Source organism: Musca autumnalis, unplaced genomic scaffold (assembly GCF_047663935.1).
Source record: "Musca autumnalis isolate F117 unplaced genomic scaffold, ASM4766393v1 scaffold_3, whole genome shotgun sequence".
In the NCBI taxonomy this organism is placed as follows: Eukaryota; Metazoa; Arthropoda; class Insecta; order Diptera; family Muscidae; genus Musca; species Musca autumnalis.
Genome location: NW_027411866.1, coordinates 250250504 through 250272078, shown reverse-complemented (window position 1 = coordinate 250272078; position 21575 = coordinate 250250504). Strand labels below are relative to the sequence as shown.

Below are 21575 nucleotides of genomic sequence, written 5' to 3'. Positions count from 1 at the left end.
ATCCTTGCGAAATTCGGAACGGAAATTTCTTTCTGACATTCGTTCCGAAATCGTAACGAAATCGGTACAAAATCTGTACTATTTCCTCTCCGAAAAATCGTTTAGAAATCGGAACGAAATCTGAACGACTTTGCCTCCGAAATTGTTCAGATGTGTCGGACATCAGACATTTGGTTTGCTGGGTTGTTTTGTTTGAAAAATAAAATGTGTCGGTATTTTGAATTATTTTATTTTATTGATTTCTTCAAAACAATGAATGAAACAGCCTTTAAAACGTGTCTATAAAATTTTTATTTTGTTTCAGGAATGTGTTGCATAAATTTGTTTCAAGATTTTCGGTGTTATTCGCGAGTTTACGTTCTACTCGACAGCTACAAAGCAAGTGAGTGATTTTGACATTCTCTTTCTACAAGAGACAGTCCTTTCGAAATACATAAACCCAAATTTACAGTAAAAGTGTACGTTTACGTGGTATTTCGTATGGTTTGTCGGTCGCATAGATTTTCGTTTGGAAGGTGTTTACATGAACAGAAAATGATTTTTTTCGACTACCGAAGCGCAAGAAACCTTTCGGTCGACATACATGAACAGGCTGCAAATTTTAGTATTTCGGCTTTGCTTTTACAATTTCTAACGGCACTTGCCAAAGCAGAGCAATAGATCATCATAGACGTAGTGACAGTTTGCACAGTTTGCAAGTAATACCACGAGAAAATGTTGCGTAAAATTATTATATTAAGAAATTGAAGTTAAACTTGATGGTATTGTTGTTGTTTTCAAAGTCCCGGTCCACACTAAAGACCAATTTACATATGCATATTAAATGATTTCGTTTTACGAAATCCTAGAATCAAATGAAGTGTATTTACATCTGTTTTTTGCGTCATTTACTTACGCACACAATCGCACATACACACTTATACAATAACACAAACACACGCACACAATATATTTATTCAGAAAAATAGAAATTTCACAACACAAATGTGTATGTATCAAATAACTTAAATTAATTCTAAAAACAAAAAAACATAATTTTTGCAAGGTTTTTTAACTATATATTTTCACTTTTGTCAACGTTTGAGTATTTTTGTTTTTCTACAACACACACAAACAAACAAAGACATCATAAAACAGTTGCATTTTTTGGTAGTTTATGACGAAAAAGCAGGGTTGCGTATAAACGTATGGTGTTTTCGTGCGTTGTTTAGAATAAATGACGTAGCTATCGTCATTTAAGTCCAATTTACATATGCACATTAAATGATTTCGTTTTGCGAAATCCTAGAATCAAATGAAGTGTATTTACATCTGTTTTTTTTGCGTCATTTGCTTACGCATCCAATCGCACATACACACTTATACAATAACACAAACACACGCACACAATATATTTATTCAGAGAAATAGGAATTTCACAACACAAATGTGTATCAAATAACTTAAATTAATTCTAAAAACAAGAAAAACATAATTTTTGCAAGTTTTTTAAACATTTATTTTCACTTTTGTCATCGTTTGAGTATTTTTGTTTTTCTACAACACACACAAGCAAACAAAGACTTCATAAAACAGTTGCATTTTTTGGTAGTTTATGACAAAAAACTGGGCTGCTTATAATAGTATGGTGTTTTCGTGCGTCGTTTAGAATAAATGACGTAGCTATCGTCATTTATTTTTGTATGGTAAATAACGCAAAATGTTGCCTGTTTTAGCAAATAAATGACGAAACAGCTCTAAATGACGAAAAAGTTGCTAATGTAAATTGGACATAAAGCGATTTAATTTAAATAATTTCATGAAATTAGGCGTTCTTAGATCGAGTTCCATACTAAAGTAATTTTAAGAAATTGCTGTTGTGTGGAACTCGATCACAGAACGCTTAACTTCATTGAAATCGCTCTAGTGTGGACCGGGACAAATGTTAACATCATAAATTATTGCTGTGTTCCAGAACCTGCAAGAAGCTACTATTTTTTACTTCGATCATGGTATAAGTAAAGAGGTAGATTTAAATGAAAAAATCTATAGAACCCTTGTTTTTCCTGAATTCCTAAAACTTCAAAATTAAGCAACAAGTGGGTTTGTTTACAACACCAATTTTGAGCATTTTATAAAACTCGCGAAAAATGAATGAAGGACCAATGTTTCTCCGCATAATCAAGTTGTAGATATGATAAAATGTTTGTTTCAATGATAACCTTACGAATTATTTCCATACAAATGTTCCAAAAATAATTTTAAAAATCATTGAATTCGATTGTTTTTAAAATTGTTTGACATATTATTCAAACACCACACACACATACACAGTTTGTGTACATTGTTTTGAAGTTTTAGGAATACTCGAATGAAAAAAATTAAATTGACATAAAGCTTTGGCTAACCTTTCTTATTAAACCATGACTTCGATAAAATTTTTTCCTTTATGTTATCGGAAAAAATAGTAGAAATTAGCAGTTCTGGAACAGACCATATATAAAATATACCATTACTTTTGTAAGATGTATACCAAATAAATGACGTTTAAAGTAACAAACGCGGAAAGCCTGTGTAGATTTTTCAGGAAAATGGAGGTTCGACAGAAGCACAGACCATAGTGAGTAGAAGCAAAGATTTAATAGCCATGCCTTCGAAGGGACCAGCTTATTTGCCACTAAAAATTATTGCAACATCAACTGATACAAACAAATCAGAAGTTATTTAGTGTCAATAAATCCAACACCTGAAATCGCATAAAAGATACTGTCACTGCTGTACCCATACGACGAACAATTCGAGCCCATCCTCAACAATTCAAAGAAACCAATCCTTGTTATTAATGCCAAATTGGATGACATTGTGGCAAAGCTTGAGTTACCACAGCGAAAGCATAATTTCTAAATTAGAATAATCTGCTAGTCCCTGGAACGAAAGTATCTGGATTCAGAAGGCGACAAATAATGCTCCAAAAGCTTTTCATCGAAACTGATGATAAAAAGTCAACATTTTGGTCCAATATTGGAAAACTTATGGAAGCTATGTATATTACGTACAAATCTGAAACATTGAAAACATGATTCACAATAAGTTAAATAAGAAACCATCTGTGCCTGTCGCTTATTCCACGGACACCGAAGAATCATATGATTCGCTACAAACAATGCTAAAGAGAATTAATTACTACGAACATAATTGGAAAATATGTTCTCTGACTTCAAAGTAGTCGCAGTACTATCCGTTCTAGAGAAAGGGTATATAAAGCGAATGTGTTTAATTTGTGATTGGGATTCGCGATATGCTGGGGACCAATACGAATGCCGTAGTTGAAAAAAAAGAATATAGCGTTTTTTGTTCAGGAAATATGATTCATAATTAGTTGTGTTTGAGAACCGTACCTAGAATCATCTGAACCATATTTTCGTACAGTTTGGATGCTGTAAAATCTCATCTGGTAGTACTTTTAATATGGTTCAAGAAAGATGGGACGAAAAGAGGACATTGAGGGAATTGAGTTACAAGGATTAAATGTTCTACAAAAGGTATCCCCATTCGTTTGGAAGACATGTAATCTCAAAACGAAGCTACAATAACGCCAGAGATATAAAGCTATTTTCTCAAGCATTATAGGGGGAATTAAAAAAAATCATTCCCTTTTGTGTTCTGAATATACTCATCAAGGGCTTTTATCTCCAAAAGGAATTATCCACCGCACAGATCTTAAGTTCCAATTTGTGTTACCAGAAAGTGATTTCTAGGGATGCTTAACTTTTACCGTCGGTTATGCCCACGGCAGCGCAGCGTCAAGCTAAACTGCACGCAAAGTGCTCTAGTAACAAACAAAAAATGTGAAAATATTAACATATTTTCGACGGATGAATCAATCAGTGACTTTGAACAATGCAAACAACAAGGAAAATGCAGCTCTTTTAGCTCAACCAAAATATAATGTCCCAACTTCAATTAGGATAGATGCATCGGACACCGGCATGGTTGGAGTGCTACAGTAATTACAAGGTGGTGAGTGGAGACTAATTGCGTTTTAACCTTAAAAATTAATTCCTTCGCAAACCAAATACAGCGCCTATGATAGAGAGCTTTTTGCAGCTTATTAAGCTCTCAAGCATTGCCAGTATGTTTTGGAAGGTAGAGAGTTCACGCCAAAGAACTGGTCTCCGAAGCAATTAAGACATATTGGGGGTTATTCTGAACGTAGTTTCATGTGAGTTTTATTACTTCCACCTTTAAGTTGAAACAACGGAAGAACAAAACTGTTTCGATTTGAAAAAAATGTTTATATCGAATATGGACATTGCAATATACTGCGACGTTTCCACTAAAAAGGGCGTCGAAATGTTATACAGCATATTATCAACAAGACAATTCTCTATCAACCCAATCACGGAAGTCAATTGTGTGCGGAATTTCTTTCTTTTTCCCTTTCCCATCACGAACAAAAAAATCGGATTGCTGTTGCAATTGTTTTGTTTTTTTTAATAGGCTGGCTTAATCCAATTGTTGGTATACATATAAAACAACGAAGTTATAAGTGAAGAAAATTTGGCATTGTTCGCCTAGGGGTAGAGGTGGCAAACTATCGATATCGGCCCCATTCGATTTTTTCGATATTTCCGTTTCAAAATATCGATAAAATCAATACTATCGTACATTTCCTAATGCTATTTATTTAGAATCTAAAATTGCCGACAAATATGTTTTGTGTACATTTCGCATGTCAGTGAAATACGAGGCGAAGTAGAAAAGTTTGCGGTATCGCCAGTCGTCATTGGACAATTTTTTGGAAAGTGTGACAATTTTTAGTCTGAGCGTACTCAAGACAGTTTAACATACGGCCATGTGTTGTGTTGTTCACAGTGACTTGAAAAAATCACTTTGCAAAAAAATGGAATTTACTTGTGAACATTTTCGCCCGATAATTTTTCACAACTTTCGACGTGGATAATCGCGGCAAGAGTGCATCGATCAAATTAAATCTTTGTATGTTAATAAAGAACCATCCTATAGCACTATGAAAAACGGGGTTTTATCGTCAGATCCCGCGTTGATCGTTGCAAGAAATATCGAAAAACAACGATCGCGGGGATTTAAAAGACGTTTATAAGAAAATGCAGAAAATAATTTCGACACTATCCGAGAGGACCTCTTAAACTTCACATGTTCCGAATTTTCTGCGGGAGCTACCCGATCTATATCTGAAAAGAATAATACGATGTGCAAAGTTTGAAAGAAATTGATTGATCTCTTCGATAGTTATCGTTCACACCATTTTACAGAAAAATTTTGAACTTTTGTGGGGTAGGTAGCCGAAGAATTGGACCGGACGTGGCTCATATTCGAACTTAAACGAAGTTTGGGCAAAATATTACGAAATGCAAAATTTGGTTCGAATCGCTCGATCCATTCGAGAGTTATCGTGATCACCAGCCAGACAGTCTGACAGACGGACGGACGTCGCCTCGTCAGCCTAAAATTTCTGGCTATTGCTTCTATGGCTTTTCTTTAGTGATGTCAAAATGGCCGATAGTATCGATATAAAAAACTATTCGTCGATATTGGCGTAAAAAATTAAGTATCGATATTTCCATCGATGGTTTGCCAGCTCTACCAAGGGGTAAGGCAAGGATAGTTTCGAACCTCTCTACAGGATCTTTTTGTTTTCATAGCAATATTTATGGCTTCTAAGATACCCGGAACTTTACCAGTGTAAATAGAAGTGACGTTTTATAAACGTTCGATTATAATAGTCTCCCATTACGATATACAACAGCATATGTTGTAGTGGAATTATTCTTGGACGAATCGTTTAAAAATGTCTCCCATTTACTATATGCCTGTTCATTAACTTCGCAAGAAAAAAGTATTTGCAAGTTCTTGCAACTACTTCTCATTTACTGAACAAGTTTGTTATCGAAAAACATTTTTTAAAAGATTGTTCAAACTTTTGATTTATCGTACAGTTCATTCACTTTTTGTTTGCAATGATATTCTGTATCTAATGACATCGATATTTACAGCGAGAGCAAGTTAATATTTCTTTGCTTATTACTCTTTGTAATGATATATCTACAATGTTATTGTACTAATAATTGTAGAATAATAAGAAAAGGTGATGATGAGGAACAACGTTTATGTGAGATATGTTCAGTCTATGTTACAGTGATGCCAATGTAGCGTTTCTCACATAAACATGCGGAAATTTTTGTGATTCTCACGAAACAAGTGAATAGTAAAAACAATGCCCAAGTTGTGAAGGGGTCCATGAGCCTTGGAATAGAAAGTGTCCAGCAAAAGAAAAGTCGTACCAAATAAAACAAATGATGACAATGGAAAATCTATACAGGAGGGAGGCTAGAGACAAATGTTCGAGTTATTTTAATAATACAATTTCATATAAAAGACGAAGACAGATGCGAGCTTTCCAACGATTAATAATAATCAAGAGCCTGCCGGTTTCGTTCTTGTCAGGATTATTTTTTCGAAAGTGCTGAAAAATAACAAAAACAGCATGAGAAAAGAATGGAAAAAAGAACATGTTGGAGTATCGGATGGCTTTGGAAGAGGGAGAAACATACCAGTCACCAAATGGTTCGGCATTTTTTAAAACACAATCAGTTCTAAACAACTTGTTTGAACTAACTTCAGGAAAAAAATGAGTATTGAATGAGAAGCAGTTGAAACTACTATAAAATGCAAACAACAATCTTAAGTCAATCTCTGAATGTAACCTTGGCAGGGCCAGGTCAGAGAAGTAATGAGTATAATGTATGTATTATTCAGGAGGTTATTAGTTCAGATTTTTAGCATTTTTTACTTTAGAGTTTGCTTAAAATCGTACTATATAATATATAAAGTATAAATAAAAAAGAAAAAAAGACCTGCTTAAAGATGAAAACAACAAATTGATATTAATAAATTGTCTAAACGTTTGGATAGACCGCAAGGCTCGCTCAACAACTATAGTTGTAAGTGGTATCTGGTGCAATAACCCTCAATCGGCAAAAAATATTTTTTTTGGAAGATAAATGGCGATATTAAAGTAGAAATCGGTGAAGTTCGTCATTTTTACATTTGACACCTGTAGCCAAGCGCAAAAAATTTTATCTGCAAAAAGGAAACATATCGATCAAAAAATGTTTCTGTAGAGAGATACTTCTGAACAGCAAAATACCAAATATAACCTCAGGCTATGTCGCACAAAAGGTGCATTTAGCGTCTTTGTTTGTCTGTTTGGTTTAAAAAAAAAGATATAAAAGATACTTTCAATTTGAATTCGGTAAGCTTTAAGGGTTTTAAAATTCTGGAAAAATTCTTTCACATAATTTTGAAGTTTGAAGTGTTTTTGAAGGGTCTAAGTACCGAAAAGATTGTTTTTTTCCTATTATTAATGAGTTCAGAACATCGAAAGATCAAACAATTAACTCTCAAGGTTGAAAGTTATTGAATATCATAACAGAAAGTGGTGTTATTATTATCAATTGGAGGATATTAGGCGATGAGAATGGGGAATACAGTTTCTGTGGAGTTATGGGTAGTTCAGTTATTGATTACTGATTTTGTTCATTGAGCTTCATGAACTACATGACAAACATCCAGATAGGTTATGAACCTTTTTCTGGTCATATGCAATTGTGCCTTAAAATCAGGGTTCCTCTTCGCTTTAATGAAACTACAGCTCATGATACCTTTGAAAGACTGTATTGGAAAAATAAATGCAAACATCAATGAGTAATGAATCTTGTTACACTTTTAATTGACCAATTTAGCCAGATCAGCGCTTCTGTGGATAACATGGTTTTTTCAACAATAGAAACCATAAAACAAGCATACATATGTTAAATACAATAAAAATACATTTTTTGAATCGAAGCAAGGCTGGTTTGACTGGAGATGTTACCGCCTGAGATCAGTTATGCGTAAAAAAAACATTGTCCAACAAACAGAACTAAATATTATGCTTCAAGATCTAAGTTTCAATAATTTTGTAAACAGAAGAAGTTAGAGTTATATACAACAACTTAAAGAGATTAGATTCAGTAATTTGTAGCAAGGATTGGCGGAATCTTACAAATTCCCTTAAAAATCCTAAAAACAATCCCAAAAGTGGATTATGTGCCAACGACTTTCTCACACATTTTGCAGCACTGCTATTAAGTAGAAATCACCTCCAGAAAATACATTGTTAGACACCTTATTGGATTGATCCTCTTTTGGACTCTCCGTTCGATATCTGGGAACTAAACTATGTCCTGAGGAAATTAAAGTTAACAAATCTCCCGGGGAGGATGGTATTTCATATGAATACTATAAATATTACCCTATATATTTCCATAATTATTTATTGGCAGTACTCAACAATTTTTTTATATTGTCTAATCTAAAAAAAACGTAAAGCACCACGCCCAGACAGAATCCCCAGCGAGGTAATATCAGTTGTGGGTAAAGAGTGGGCTAAACTATTCCAACACACTTTTAACCAGTATCTCATGCGAGGAACGTTTCCCAAAACCTGGAAACAACAAAAACTCGTACTTCTGCGAAAGAATAATAAACCGTTAGAGAATCCATCCTAGTGCAGACATCTGTGCATGCTGGACTCTTGCGGCAAATTATTAGAAAAGCTATTACTAAATAGATTGGAGGAGGAACTAAACAAACACGGAGGCTTCTCAAAATTGCAGTTTGGTTTTATTAAGAGAAAGTCAACGGTAGATGCCATAAAAATGTAGTAGACACAGCAAGGTTATCGATGCATCAAAAACGTTTTTGTGCAGTTATAACCCTTGATATAAAAAATGTGTTTAACTCGGACAATTAAAATGTTTTGAGGCAGACTTTAAGGGACCGCTGTATTCCTAGCTATATAGTCAGAATGATTGGCAGCTACCTACAAGATAGAACACTATTGTTTGATACTGATCTGGGAACAGAAAAATTTGGTATAACATCTGGCGTTCAACAGGGTCAATATTAGGACCCTTTCTATGGAACGTGATGTACGACGGCCTTCTAAATTTAAATCTACCCGAAGGAAAAAACTATTCAGAACGTGATGTACTACAGGCTTCTAAATTTAAATCTACCCGAAGGAAAAAACTAGTCGGACAACGTCGCGCTAATTGTCGACCAATCTACTGCACCCCTAATAGAAATCATTGCAAATGACTGCCTGTCAAGAATATCCAGATGGCTAAGATCAAAGAAAGAGTTTATCACTGGCCGCAAGCAAAACCGAAGCGATCCTAGTGACCAGAAAGTGTGTTTCACTATCCCGCAAATTATAGTGGACGGACATGATATTTCTTTTAATAAAAGTCTTAAATATTTAGGAGTAGTACTAGAATAGCAAAATATCATTCAAAGATAGAAATGATAACAGAAAGAGCATTAGTCACAGCAAACAAGCTAATAAGAATCATGCTCAGAATTCGTTGCCCTGGACAAACAAACAGAAGGCTAATAGGCTCAGTGGCCTATGCGCAAGTAACATACATATGCTGCTTCTATCATAAGTGATGCTATAGAAAATAACCAATCACTAAGCAAGATCCTGGAGAAGGTACATCGGACAAGCTCACTAAGAGTTACATCCGCTTACCGTACAATCTCAACAGCAGCCTTAAAGGCCCTAGCCAGAATACCACCGATACCAATAACATTAGAAGAAAGAAAATATATATTCGATCAACGAAAGTTATTACCGAATGGACACAACAATACTCAAATTCGTGTAATCAAGGAAGAAGCCAGAGGAAGACTTTTTGAGAAGTGTCAACAAGAATCGCAAACCTGTACAAATGGCAGATATACTTACAATTTTATTCCCTGTGTACAAACATGGATGAGAAGAAGTCATGGAGAAGTAAACTTTTTCCTGACGCAGATTTTCAGCGGTCATGGAAATCTTGGTACCCAAACATGCGAATTTTGTTTGGAAAATGAAGACAACTTCGAACTTACACTTCTCACGTGCAATCACTGGGAAACAAAGCGAATTTCACACAGCATTGATGCAGATGAAACAAGCAATATTACAGAAGAAATAAATCAAATGATAGAAACGAATAAAAATGGAGAAAATATTCTGCATTAATACAAGAAGTAATGACAGGATGACATGCATTGTGGACGGGGGAGTAGAAAAATGTGTGAGAACTGAAAATATCAATGAACGCCACCCCGAATTAATGCGAGAGCGGTCCCGGGTGAAACTTGGTGGCCAAACACTGGAGATTTTGTATCCCAAAATGCCAAAATATACTTTTCAGGTAACTCGAATAGAAATCATCGGAATGGAGTTGGCATTATAGTGAAGGAACATATAGCCAAAAGTGTCATCGGATTCATTCCAAAATCTGACCGAACTATGATAATAAAAATATCAGCAAAACCAGTCAACATTAATATAATTCAACTCTATGCACCTACAGCAGATAAAAGTAATGACGAGATTGAAGCGTTTTACATTGAAGTCGAAGAACTCATTAAAATAACAAAACCGCATGAAATAACCATAATCCAAGGCGATTTCAATGCAAAGGTAGGAAGCGATATAGTTGCAGGAGTAAAAGGAATATATGGCCTAGGAGATAGAAATGAAAGAGGTGACAGACTCATCGAATTTTGCCAGGAATTTAAAATGAAAATTACCAATACTCTGTTCACCCTGCCGCCAAGAAGGTTATATACTTGGAAATCCCCCCAAGATAGAGTAGGCAATGTGATAAGGAACCAAATAGATTTCATACTTATAAACAGGCGACACTGCTCGTCTGTAAGAAAGGTCACAACGTACCCTAGCGCAGATGTACCATCTGACCACAATCTCCTGATGGCAAAAATCCACATAAAACTAGCACGCCAGTCAAATAAAGCACGAAATTGAAAAATTGACATCGGAAAACTCGAAAATCCTATAATAAGGTCTGACGTTTCTTCTCAAGTCAACACAGAATTAATCAATATCAACAGGAATGACGTGGAAAATATATGGAACAGTGTGAAGACCACAATCAATTCAATTGCACGTAACACGCTTGGAAACTACACAAAACCAAACAGTAAAAGTTCGATGACTGAAGAGATACTTCAACTGATGGATGAGCGTAGAAAATACAAAAATAGTAACTACGAGATGTATTGGGAAATCAACAGGGAAATTCAAAGGGAAGTGCGTATACCAAAAAATAACCACCTGAACAGTCAATGCCAAGAAATTGAACGACTGATGACACTGCACGACGACTTCCAGTTACACAAAAAAATGAAGGAAGCAGCCGGCATTTACAGAAATCAGTCCTTTACAACAATAATAATGAACCCGTTTTTGAAACTGCTGAGAAGAAAGATATCTGGAAAGAATACATACAAAACTTATTCAGAGACTCTACCAGATCGGATTATGACAACCGGATATCACAGCAAATGACAGGCGAGGCAATCACGAACAATGAAGTTGAATATGCATTAAAATCCCTCCGAGAACGAAAAGCCACGGGTCCTGACGAAATACCTGCCGAAATACTAAAAATGATAAATGGTGACAATGTTGACCTGCTAACAAAACTATTTAACTACATATATGACACCGGACAATACCCCCAGGATTGGCTGAAGTCCACATTTATAACCATCCCAAAAAAATCTCACCCGAAAAGATGCAACGATTACCTACTTATCAGCCTAATGAGCCATGCCCTAAAAATCTTCCTCATGGTATAAGTAAAGAGGTAGATTTAAATGAAAAAATCTATAGAACCCTTGTTTTTCCTGAATTCATAAAACTTCAAAATTAGTAAGCAAAAAGGCAACAAGTGGGTTTGTTTACAAAATACCAATTTTGAGCATTTTATAAAAAACGCGAAAAATGAATGAAGAGCCAAGTTTTCTCCACATAATCGAGTTGTGGATATGATAAAATGTTTGTTTCAATAATAAGCTGAAGGATTTCTTCCATACAAATGTTTTAAAAACAATTTTGAAAATCATTGAATTCGATTGTTTTTAAAATTGTTGGCAAACATCACACACACAAACAAAGATTGTGTATATTGTTTTGACGTTTTAGGAACAGTCGAAAGAAAAAAATTTAAATTGACTGGAAGCTTTAGCTAACCTTTATTATTAAACCATGATCTTCCTTAAAATTATACATAAACGGATATATGAAAAATGCGAAAAGGAAATGGGTGAAACACAATTTGGATTCAAAAAAGCAAAAGGAACGCGTGAAGCACTATTCTGCGTTCAAGTGTTGGTTCAAAAATGTAGAGATGTCAATAAGGATATATTTATGTGCTTTATAGACTACAAGAAAGCATTTGACACAAGCTCATGGATATTCTGGCGTCAATTGTAATAAGCGAGAAAGAAATTAGATGCATTAAAAGTCTGTATTGGCATCAAAGTGCACATGTTAATATCGATGGAGAAATTACGGAAGAAATATCTATATCTAAAGGAGTAAGACAGGGCTGTACACTGTCCCCACTATTGTTTAATATTTATTCCGAAAAAATATTCAAGGAATCAATTAACAACGTCCAAGAAGGAGTCCTTATAAATAATGAATACGTAAACAATATCAGATACGCTGACGATACTACACTAATAGCAGACAGCTTATCGGGTCTACAAAACCTTGTCACAAGACTAACTGCGTGTAGTGAAACATATGGGTTAAGATTAAACACCAATAAAACAAAATATATGATAATAAGCAAGAAAAATAATTTTGAAAACATGAATATAACAATTCATAACACTCCACTCGAGAGAGTGTCGAGCTTCAAATATCTCGGGTTTTCAATAAATGATCAGTGGGATAACTCCAAAGAAATTAAATGTCGGATAGAAATGGCAAGAGACGCCTTTCACAAATACAAAAGACAAGGTTCATAAAGGCCTACATATGACCAGTTTTGTTATATTCTGTGGAAGTATGGACTTTAAAAGCAATAGATGTCAAGCGCTTAGAAGCCTTCGAAATGTGGATATATCGAAGAATTCTTAAAATACACGTATCAAATGACGAAGTTCTACGAAGATTGAATAAAACAAGAGAACTCTTCGATCACATAAAAAGGAGAAAAATTTCATATCTCGGACACATAATGCGAAACCCAAAATACCGCATCCTGCAAAGAATTCTACAAGCCAAAATAGAAGGTAAACGCAGCAGAGGAAGACACGAGATGTCCTGGCTTCAAAATATTCAACAATGGACAGAATTTCGAAATGCAGAAAATTTAATAAGTGTCGCAAGAAACAGAGATTTATATTCATATTTTATCAATAATATATAAAGAAAATTATACATGAAATGTAATATGGTCGCTAACATTCGAATATCGAATATGCAATAAAGAAGAAGAAGTCCCGGGTTGGTGGTTCCTGTGTAGAACCACTATTGATAGTGCGCTATCATTACGTACATTAAAAAAAGTACTCAACAAAATACCCAGCAAGACCTTCAGGAGATGATCAATGTTCTTTGTAACTATTGCCTTCTGTGGTGTTTGAAAGTCAACCTTTCCAAGTCAAAAGTTATGATCTTCGGTAAATGTACTAGAATCTCTCTCGGTGAAATCAGTACTTTGAACATCGGTGCTTAGTTTCCTCGGCTATTATTTTAGAGCTAAAAAGAAATACAAAAAAACAACTACAACAATAAAAAACAATTAATTTTTTTATAACTTAGCATTTTTGTAAAAAAGTATTTTTTTTCTTTTTTTTATTAAAAGTACAAAAATTCAGTACAAAAGAACAAAACAGAATGTTTGTCTCAATAACTTCGACCAAACAATTCATCCACTTGGGTGAAGAATTTTCGATAGCTTTTAATAGGAAGAAGAGGCTGGAGAACCATAGGAAGAACCACCATAGCTGGCGGCGGGAGCACCAGCTGCAGCATAACCACCACCGTTAAGATTAGCCAAAGCAGCCAAACCATTGTTGCCGGACAACAATTGGTAGCCAGAGTTGGCAGCATCACCAGCAGCAGCAGCGGCGGCGGCAGAAGCATCACCACCAGCGCCTCCATTGCCAGCCGAGGCAGCACCCAAAGGAGCGAACGAGGCAGCATTGTTGAGAGAGAAAGCACCAGGGGCATTGGCGAAGGCAGCTGGTCCCAAATTAACTGGGGCAAAGGCAGCGGGTTGGGCACTGTAGTGCTGTTGTTTTTCGTTGACGAAGTATTTCTCTGCTGGGGGCTTGACAACATTAACGTACACAGGTTCAACCTTGACTGGGCGGGGATGGTGCTTGACGACGACCTTGCGCAAAACTACTGCTGGGGGTTTGTGCAATACAACTGGGGCGGGCTTAACGACTAGTGGAGGATGGTTGACAACGACACGGGTGGGTGGGCGTTTGACAATGATGGCAGCGGGACGGTGGATCAAAATCTCACCCTTGTTATTGGGGTATGTGATGGAAGAGCTGATACTGTTGCCTCTGGTGTTTTGAGGGGCATAAGGAAGATTGTTGGAGTTGCCGGCAAAGCTACCGGCACCGGATGTTTCAGCAACGTTGGCAGAAGCTTGGGCACCGGCACCAGCATCAGCACCAGAACCCAAACCGGAACTCAAACCAGAACCCAAACCGGAACTCAAACCAGAGCTCAGACCATGGAATGCACCAGCATCACTACCAGCACCGGCGGCGGCAGCAGCAGCTGAGTCAGCACCAGCAGCATGATTGCCATAACTGCTACCCGAATTGTAGCCAGAGGCATTGGCCATTGCCTAAATGAATGCGGAAATGAAAGAACAAACAATGCAGTGATTAGTTACAAAGAACCACAGCTACGGGTAGGTTGGTAGCTAGAGCAGCGATTACCGCAACTACGCAATTGATGATTATCTACCGCGTTGCGTTGTTATACCTACAATTAATGCAATGGTGAGGGTGGCTACGAAGAATCTCATCTTTGTGCTGTTTCTTTAGTCACCAAGTATTGCTGAAGTTCTTCTTCTCGTCTCGTACTTGATTCTCAAGGCAACTTCTGTTGTTGACTGATGCATGATGCCGAGCTGCATCTTGGATTTAAATATGATTTCACGTAGACAATTGAATTGAGTGGCTAAGAAATCGACTTAAGAAATTCACTTCCAATTACGTGACATTTGTCGGAAAATTATGTTCTCTGGTGGAGTGGAGTTTCCCCCCTAACCGTTGCTTTGCTCTTCTCAGCACAGCACTGGGTGATTCGATATCAAAACGCAATTATTATCTTCAGTTTTATTTCGTCAAATTCGTCTTCTCTTATTGATGACGACGCTGTTGTGGACAAATGTTTTTCTCTCAGTGGCGATTACAGAATGATTTTGACTTTTTACAAGAAGAGAAATGAAATCTGTTTTGAAAGAAAAAACAAAATACAGGTGTAGTATTCGTGATAAACAATCTTTTGCAAGAAAGAATGGTGGGTAGTGTAGACAAATAAATCTAATGCAAGATTTGAAATTTTGTACACTTTTGGTAATAACAGCGAAATCAATTGAGCCGGAAAATAATCTGTTATCGAATGGTATTTCAAAACATGTTTTACAAAACTTTTCATAAATTTTAACAACGTTGTCTGGTTACGCGAATTCCGCCTAACATTCATTGTATAGTAATGGTTTGATATGTGAAATCGGAAAGTACCGTTATGAGGGGGCTGTACCACACGTGTACCCAAGTCAAATTTTGCGGATTTTTTCTCCGCAGAGAACTCGAAACGAAAAGTATGTACTTTGCCCCCAATATTGCTTAAATCGAAAAGGTGGGACCTACAAAAAAAAAACAACTAATTCGTTATTTTTTATTTTATTTATTTTTTTTTTTTTTTGAAATACAGAAATGGTCCAGTCTAAGTACTGTTGACCCGGTTTAAATAGAATTAGGCATGACGTAGCCCATAACCATAGAAAATCAAAAACCATTTGGTTCACTATTAATCGAATACATTGATTTCCATAGGTTTGGTTCAATCAGCTGATCGATATGCCTTAATGGTTATGTCATAACTAATTCTACCTTTAGTCACCCTGAGATCACAATGCATCTCGTAAAAATGGGGAATAGATTCAATAACAAGTTCAGGCAAATTAGATTCTACTTTGGCCAATTTTGCAATGATAATGCATGACAGTGCTCGCTTCTTGCCTCGAACACCGCAGGTTGTCTCTAATGACTTCGTTGAAAGATCGTTTTGTATTTTATGAAATTGGGATCGTTCGTTTCAACCCTTAGGCTTAACGAGTTTTTGTCCTTGGACACAGAACGTTTTCGCTTAGAGGTCCCTCAAAAGTGTTTGCCATGCTCAACCTTAATTTTTGTGTAAGGTATCTGCTGCGCTGATTTGTGCATGATTGACAATGAATTTCACCTCAGCATTTATGCTAATGAGGGTATATACACTTTAACACGAGCAAAATGTGCCTCAGCGAAATAATGGTTTTAGACCCCAAGTATGTTTGGACGAAAAGTGTTTCAGACAATTTGGAGTCGATTTAGCAATGTCAGTCCGTCTGTCTGTCGGCTGGCTGGTGCGCACGATAACTCTCTAACGGATGAACCGATTTGGTCTAAAATTTGGCTTTCGCAATGTTTTGTCAAAACTTAGTTTAAGTTTGAAGATGGGTTATATCGGTCCACTTCTTCCGTTACCTCCCCCACAAAAGTTCGAAAATGTTCGGAAAATTTGTGCGCACGATAACTCTTGAAGAGAGTAACCGATTTGGTCCATACTTTGCACATCGTGAAACTTCTACCAAACTTAGATGAGGATCCAATACGAACTCAATGGTCCACGCCTTCGGAACAAAAAATTTCGGCACAGTTTAGGACCTGCTCTCGAATCGTTTTGATTTTTGTTGTAACAACTTGTATTCACGGCCCCCATACGGCGGTACAAGTTGCATCAGGGGCAAAACCATACTTCCTGAGAAAATAGCCTGAAAGGTTCAAAAAATTGTGCGCACGATAACTCTTGAAGGGAATTTGGTCTATACTTTATACATTCTAATAAATCTACCAGATATAGATCAGGTTTGAATATGGACTATATTTGTTCATTCCTTCGGGTACCTCCCACACAAAATTTCGGATAAGTTCACTTTAAGACCTGCTCTTGGCTAACTTTGATTTCTGTTGAAGCAACTTGTAAGACGGTAAAAGTTTTTTCAGTGGCAAGTCCATACTTCTTGGAAAAACAGCCCGAAAGTTGGAAAAACCATTATGGCACCATATGTAGTTGCTGGAGAGCACAATAACTCTCGAACTGATATATATTGATTTGGTCCAAAATTTGGCCTTCGTCATATTTTGTCCAAACTTAGTTTAACTTCTAAAATGGGCCATATCGGTCCTCTCCTTAGGATAAATCCCCCACAAAAGTTCAACATTTGTGTCCAAGTGCAGTTCAGGGTCTGTTCGGAGATCCTTTGGAAATTTATACCGATGAAGTTCTTTGTGGTCCTGTTTACAGCCATATTATGTTTTTGTGGACAAGATCATGCTGGTCCAACAGGTGTACGACAACCCACTGAAATGGCTAGTATGGCGCCAACTAGCCATTTCAGTGGGTTCTATCGAAAAGATATGACTCTCAAAATCAGATCCACATTTGTAATGCACTATGTCGGTCCATCCCCTCCTCCGCAAAACTTTTGAACTTAAATCCTAATCCACATTTTTGTCGGCAAGTTCAAATGTCTGAAAAGTGCCACAAAATTCTGAAAAGACCCTAATTACATTTGATCTGTCTGCAGATGAAAGTTCCAATTCACATAGGCTGAGGGTATATCTCTGTCGGCATAGCCGACTGATACTTTTTTACTTGTTGGTAGAGAGGCTACCTGTACCTGTACAGGTTGTTTGATGCGCACGATCACTCTCCAACGGAGTATCTGATTGCGTCCAGTTCGAAGACGGACCTCACCCGCAAAAGTTAAAAAAATTTTAGCTAAAATTGTGCGCAAGATAACCACACATTTGAGTACCTCACACACAAAATTTGCTATTACGATGGTTCAGTTATTTCGGGGGCAAGTTCATACTTCCTACGATAATGGACCAAAAGCTTAAAAACCCCGGTCAGCACCAAATAAAACAAGTAAAAAAGTATCAGTCGGCTTTGCCGACAGAGATATACCCTCAGCCTGTGCAAATTGAATCACTTTTTTCACAAAAAACTTATGTATTTTTGTATTTTGGTCGTATGAACCGACAAAAATGTTGATTAGGATTAAAGTTCAAAAATTTTGCGGAATAGGTACTAAAAGGAATGGACCGACATAGACTTCCTACGATAATGGACCAAAAGCTTAAAAACCCCGGTCAGCACCAAATAAAACAAGTAAAAAAGTATCAGTCGGCTTTGCCGACAGAGATATACCCTCAGCCTGTGCAAATTGAATCACTTTTTTCACAAAAAACTTATGTATTTTTGTATTTTGGTCGTATGAACCGACAAAAATGTTGATTAGGATTAAAGTTCAAAAATTTTGCGGAATAGGTACTAAAAGGAATGGACCGACATAGACCATGGGGGTGCCATAGGGGGTTTTTACACCCTTCGGGTTGTTTTCTCAAGAAGTATGGACTTGTCCCTGAAACAACTTTTATCATCGTAATTGAGGCAGCGAATGTAAGTTGCTTCAACAAAAATCAAAGTGATTCAATAGCAGGTCTTAAAGTGAACTTATCCAACATTTTGTGTGGGAGTTATCGTGCGCACAATTTTTCCGAATATTTTTGAACTGTTGTGGGGTAGGTACCTGAAGGAGTGGACCGATATGGCTTATCTACGAACTTAAACTAAGTTTGGAAACAATATTACGAAGGCCAAATTTTGGCCGGAATCGGCATTTCCGTTCGAGAATTATCTTGCACTTCCACCCATAAACATGGTGTCATAAGGTTTGTTTTTCAACTTTCAGACTATTTTTTCAGGAAGTATGGACTTGCCCCTGAGGAAACTTGTACCTTCGTATAGGGGACAGTGAATACAAGATTTTACAACAAAAACCAAGGCGATTCGGGAGCTGGTCCTAAACTGAACTTTTCCGAAATTTTGTGTGGGAGGTACTCGAAGCAGTTTACCGATTGAGTCCATATTGGAACCTCATCTAAGACTGGTACAAAGTATGGACCAAATCGGTTACTCGCATCAAGAGTTATCGTACGCACAAATTTTCCGAACATTTTCGAAATTTTGTGGGGGAGGTACCGGAAGGAGTGCACCGATATAATCCATCTTTGAACTTGAACTAAGTTTGGAGAAAATATTACGAAAGCCAAATTTTGGACCGAATCGGCAGATCCGTTCGAGAGTTATCTTGCGCTCCAACCACTACACACGGTGTCATAGGGTTTTTTGCAACTTTCAGGCTATTTTCTCAGGAAGTACGGACTTGCCCCTAATGAAACTTACAGCGTCGTATAGATGACAGCGAATACAACTTGCGTAAACAAAAATCAAAGCAATTCGAGATCAGGTCCTAAACTGAACTTTTCCGAAGCTTTGTGTGGGAGGTACCCAAAGGAGTGGACCGATTGAGTCGATATTGGAACCTCATCTAAGTTTGGTAGAAATTACACGATGTGCAAAGTATGGACCAAATCGGGTTTTCCCTACAAGAGTTATCGTGCGCACAAGTTTTGCGACAATTTTTGAAAATTTGTGGGGGAGGTACCTGAAGGAGTGGACCTATATGGCCCATCTTCGAACTTAAATCGAATCTGGACAAAATATTTCGATACCCAAATTTGAACCGAATCGATTGATCCGTTCGAGAGTTATCGTGCGCACCAGCCAGCCAGACAGACGGACAGACGGGCGGACATTGCTAGATCTACTCAAAATTGTCTGAAACGGATATCGTACAAACATACTTGGGGTCTAAAACCATTATTTCGATGAGGCACATTTTTGGTCGTATCAAAGTGTAAATACCCTCTATAGCCTAAAGGCTGAGGGTATAATGATTGATGAGTACGATAACTTACGAAATTTGTAAACGACTTGACCGAAACTGTGTACATCGTAAAATTTATTCAAAATGTATGTATGTCAACCACCAAGAGGGTCTATATCGGACAACATCTTCGGCATCCCGATTCATACTAGCTTAATGAAATGGGAGCTACTGTTTATTGTCGAGACTTAAGACACCACTTGCACAGAAGTTTTACACTGCTCAAATACTCCGGAAATTTCGCCAACGTTACTTAGGGTTATTTTGCCATCATTGACATTATTGATGTTACCTGGGCGGGGTATCGAACGCACGACCTTCAGCGTGCAAGGCGGGTGTGCATACCATATTGCTGAAAACAGGATCACCAGGAGTACCTTCAGTAAAATTTTCATAACGTTCTTTGAACAGCCCTTAAATTGCACTAAAGCGAAATATTACAATTTTTTTAGGGTGGTATCCGAAGATGTTGTCCGATATAGACCCTCTGGGATGTTGACATTTTGAATACATTTTACAATGAGCACAGCTTCAGTCAAGTCGTTTACAAATTACGTAAGTTATCGTGCTCATTAGTCATTTGATTTGGTGCTGACCGGGGTTTTTACAGCTCTTGGTCCATTATCTTTGGAAGTATGCACCATCGTAATAGGAAATTTTGTGTGTGAGGTACTCAAATGTGTGGTTATTTTGCGCACAATTTCAGCAACCATTTTTTTAATTTTTTAATTTTTCCGGGGAGGTCCGTCTTCGAACTGGACACTATCGGTTACTCCGTTAGAGAGTGACCGTACGCTTCAAAGAACCTGACAGACAGTCGTCCAAACATACTTGGGGTTGTATGAAATGTACGAGCCTGATCAAAAATAACCGTTATTTCAACTTTTTTCAAAAATTAATTATTTATTCATCAGTGACTATCTTGTCCCAATCAAAGTTATTCCCCTCAGATATACATAATACACATAGTACACGCAGAGAAAAAAATATGTTTGATCCAACAATATTCCAAGAGCAAAATATGTATTGTTAACATCCAAAAATAGTTTGTGTCAACTGAACAATATTTCTCTCTTTTCTTCGACAATTTGTTTCTCTTCTCTCGCTATTCGATGCCGTGTTGAAAAAACAATTTTGGTGAGTTGTGGTGTGTTTTTATGACATGCTGCCTTTACCTTTGTTTTTGTGTGTATGTACATGTGAGACTCTTGTTTTTATTTGTTTCTGTTTTGTTTCATTCTTCTTTCCTTTTCATGTTTGTTATGGTGTTTAATTTTTCCTTATGTTGTGGTGGGTTCTTGTGGCTTTTTGTTTGTCTTTGTTGTCAGCCAATGCAGCAAACCATGTATTGTGTTCATCAATGATTGCAATATTATACGCGACATTTATATCCAAGTTATGCGAAAAGTGTATATGAGAAGTATATGCACTCAAATCAAAAATTTCTGGGCTGGTTTTCTGGGTTGACAATACTTTTTGTAAACAAAATTAGATTATGATAGTTCCTACAATCGGTATTGTTAACGATTTTAACAATATTGCGGAAATTCGAAAGTTGTTTTTGTTTTCTATGTTTGGAACAAAAGATGGTATTTTTGGATTTGGATTACAATG

At 36.8% G+C, this 21575-nt stretch overlaps 1 protein-coding gene across 1 annotated transcript; it reads right to left on the bottom strand.

The window, feature by feature from the left end:
* Nucleotides 1–13711: 13711 nt before the first annotated feature.
* On the bottom strand, nt 13712–15312 carry Cp38 (Chorion protein 38). The gene is made up of 2 exons (XM_073973522.1): nt 14886–15312; nt 13712–14741 (listed from the first exon to the last, which is right to left on the bottom strand). The coding sequence occupies exons 1-2, from the start codon at nt 14922–14924 to the stop codon at nt 13836–13838; spliced, it is 945 nt and encodes a 314-aa protein (XP_073829623.1). The 5' UTR covers nt 14925–15312; the 3' UTR covers nt 13712–13835.
* Between the last annotated feature and the right edge of the window lie 6263 nt (nt 15313–21575).

What these genes read in the sequence shown, in the direction of transcription:
- Cp38 (XM_073973522.1), bottom strand. Translation starts at nt 14,924, where the DNA reads ATGAGATTCTTCGTAGCCACCCTCACCATTGCATTAATT. An exon ending in CCCTCACCATTGCATTAATT is followed by an intron (nt 14,742 to 14,885) that starts GTAGGTATAACA and finishes GCATTCATTTAG; the next exon opens with GCAATGGCCAATGCCTCTGG.